We start from the raw sequence: 3,292 nt of genomic DNA on the forward strand, positions 1-3,292 counted from the left end.
TGGCCACAGCCCCATGTAGCCAGGTGTAGATGATGATGTCCGTGTACTTGGCCTCGGGGGCTTCGGCTTCCCGCACCAGCTCCTCTTCTGGAGGGAGCAAACAAGTTGGCCTGAGCCATGGTCCCTGCGTGCCGGGGGTCCCAGCTCCCACCCCAGGACCCCCAGCCCTACCTGGCAGCACGGTGAGCCAGGCAGACTGGTAGGAGAGGCCGATGGAGTTCCCTGCCAGGCAGGTGTACTCGCCAGCATCCTCCATAGAGACGTTGCGCAGGTATAGCACCTCCACCTCGGAGCTGTTGATGTCTGCAGTCTGCCAGGGAGAGGGATGGATGGTCAGCATCCCTCCTCCTCCTTGGGAGGCCCTGTGCACCCCCCATCACCACTTTGCGGTGGGCGTCTGGGACCCGGGTGCTTCCAGCCTTTGTTACCTTGAGCACTTGCACGTAGGGGACCCCGTCGGGACCATAGCTGCTGCCGTTCACCTCGATGTGCTTCAGCCACTGGATGTGGGGCTGGGCATCGCTGTAGACCTTGCAGAAGAACTCCACATCGCTGCCCACCAGGGCCGTGGTGTTGGCGGGCAGCCCCGCCTGCAAGATGGGCCTGTGCGGGGACCTCTCTGCACAGAGGAAAGCAGAGCGGTGTCACCAACACGGTGGCCCAGAGCAGGGGCTCCTTTCTGCCTCCCTCTGCCCGCTGCGAACCCATGGAGAGCCCTTCCCCAGCCCTACAGCAGACCAGTGCAACCCAAGCCTGGCCTCCATCCCCACGCCCCTTGGGTGCGAGGGACATGTGGGCTGCGCCAGCAGAGACCACACAAGCAGAGGCTCCTCTGCCCCCTTCCCGGTGACCCCGAGCCCTCTGCCAGGCGCAGGGGGAGCGGGGAGCCAGGACCAGCGCCGCGCCAAGGAGCCCTCACCCAGCACATCCAGGAGGTAGCTGTAGCGGATGCTGCCAAACCTGTTCTCCACCAGGCAGGTGTAGTTGCCACGGTCAGAGGGCACCACGCTCTCCATCACCAGGCTCCAGTGCTGGTGCCGGAGCTGCAGAGGGGGGAGGTAAGGCGGCGAGGTGTGATGAGGGGGCCAGGCCCCAGGAGGGGAGGCTGCGGCGGGGAGCCCTGGCCCTTACCCGGATGCCCCCGATGCGGTGCTCCCCCCGGAACTCGCGCCCATTCTTGAACCAGCGAATGCTGGGGCTGGGGCTGCCCGAGGCCGGACAGCGAAACTTCACCGTGTTCCCTGCAGGGACCGCATACAGCTTCTTGTCCATCCGGTGTGGGTGAGTCCAGTAAGGAGCTGGGGAGACACGGGACGTACAGTGGGAGGGGGCCAAGGGGCAGCATGGAGGCTGCTGGAGCTGCTCCCAGCCGCTCGTGCTGTGAGCAGGAGGTAGCAGTGCCCCATGTGAGGCCCTGCCCCGAACGGCCTCATCTGGGGGCAGGCAGGGCCCCACACTCCTGGGCCTGCCCCAGCTGCCCTTTCCTGTCCGAGGCAGCACTGACCTCTGTGCACGTAGACAGGCTCATTTCGGTCTCTGTGGGGACCGTCCCCATCACTGTCTTCGTCGTCATCACCTGACGCCAGTGAGTCTGTAAGGGAAGATGGGTTGAGAGGAACATCCCTGCCTGCAGGGCTGGGGTTGAGAGGGACATCCCTGCCTGCAGGGCCAGGCAGGCAGCGGCTGCCTTGCTGCCCCAGGGGGGAGCTGGGCGCTGCTGGGGCTCCTACCCACGACGGAGATGGTGAAGTTGCGCAGGATCTCCCCAGTTCCCCGTGCCCGGCACACGTAGAGCCCTGAGTCCTCGTAGGCAACCTCCGAGATCTCCAGCAGGCTCTGCCGGAGACGGATACGACCCCCCGGGACGAGCGGCCGGGACTCCTTGTACCAGACCACACTGGCACCACTCTGGTTGGCATCACAGTACAGCTTCAATGCGTTGCCCGGGTCCAGCAGGAGATGTTCCTCTTCTGACTCCAGCAGCGGGCTCTCAAACAGCTCTGGAGAGATGCTGTAAGTGCCTGGCCCTGCGCTCACCCCTCCCCGACAGCAGGACCCCGCCACATGCCCACCCCAGTGCGGAGAGCACACGGTATGGCACGTCCTGGTGCCTGGCTCTGCTACCCTGGAGGCGGGTGAGGGCTGGACTCTGCCCTGGGGCGCAAGGACGCAGCTTCCCCAGTGGCGTGTCCCTGTCCAAGGCCACACATGCCACCGTCCTTCTGCACGGGCCACTCTCAGCGGCGACAGCAGGACCCCGCCACATGCCCACCCCAGTGCGGAGAGCACACGGTATGGCACGTCCTGGTGCCTGGCTCTGCTACCCTGGAGGCGGGTGAGGGCTGGACTCTGCCCTGGGGCGCAAGGACGCAGCTTCCCCAGTGGCGTGTCCCTGTCCAAGGCCACACATGCCACCGTCCTTCTGCACGGGCCACTCTCAGCGGCGCAGGGTGCCTGAGCCTGTCCTGCCTCACTGAACACAGCACCGAACAAGGGCACCAAACCCTACCGGCCACCCACCGTCAGACCTCCACATGCCCCAAGCGTGGCTGGGACCCCCAGCCCTGGCTGGCCCTGGTGATGCCTGGGCTGGGCAGCAGTGCCCTGCCTACCGATGGCCGGCAGCAGCAGGCGTGTGCACATGGAGGGCAGAAACAACCCAACCACCAGCTCAGCAATATGCACCACAGCCTGCCTGCCTGTGTGTGGGGGCCTGGGGACACACACATGGCCATCACCAGGGGGGATGTGGGGTAGCTGGGCCTCTGCTCCCCTGGGACATGTGCTTCTCCTGTACCCACCACAGAGAGGCACGGACCGCCCGCACCTCTAAGGCATTTGCACTCGCCTGAGCCACACACAACTGCCACAGCCCACAGCGTTCATGCCATCCCGCTCTGCCGCGCACGTCCACCGAGCAAGCTGAGCCCCCGTAGCACAGGGACAGCCAGTCTGGAGCCACCCTGCTCCTTCAGCCCCCACACCACCTTGCCCGGTGATGGAGACACTGGCCCCCGTGCCATGCCCCAGCTGGACGGGTGCCCCCAGCTCCCGCCAGCCCAGCTCCACAGTCAGAGCTGTGGGGCTGCAAGCGCAGGGCGAGCACCCGGCACCCCCAGCCCCAGGGGCTCGCTGCCCAGCTGGGGATAGGAGAAAGCATTCAGAAAGCAGGACCCCCACCCCACCGCCTGCAAGCCCCGTTTCACCCCCCCGCAGCCGTACCTGGCTCCATCGCCCTGCCCTGGGCAGCAGCCACCAGCAGCAGCCCCACCAGGACCTGCAAGAGGGGCCC

The 3,292-nt window shown here is 66.3% G+C and overlaps 1 protein-coding gene across 1 annotated transcript in view; it reads right to left on the minus strand.

The window, feature by feature from the left end:
• Positions 1-3,252, minus strand: part of FGFR4 (fibroblast growth factor receptor 4) — an 8,827-nt gene extending 5,575 nt beyond the window's left edge. Inside the window, 8 exon segments of the mRNA XM_019473814.1 lie at positions 48-87; positions 172-310; positions 429-619; positions 920-1,043; positions 1,132-1,298; positions 1,505-1,591; positions 1,731-2,000; positions 3,223-3,252. Coding sequence (XP_019329359.1) covers positions 48-87; positions 172-310; positions 429-619; positions 920-1,043; positions 1,132-1,298; positions 1,505-1,591; positions 1,731-2,000; positions 3,223-3,232 — 1,028 coding nt within the window. The 5' untranslated portion in view covers positions 3,233-3,252.
• Positions 3,253-3,292: the final 40 nt, after the last annotated feature.

Source organism: Aptenodytes forsteri, unplaced genomic scaffold (genome assembly GCF_000699145.1).
Source record: "Aptenodytes forsteri isolate BGI_AS27 unplaced genomic scaffold, ASM69914v1 Scaffold54, whole genome shotgun sequence".
Taxonomy (NCBI): Eukaryota; Metazoa; Chordata; class Aves; order Sphenisciformes; family Spheniscidae; genus Aptenodytes; species Aptenodytes forsteri.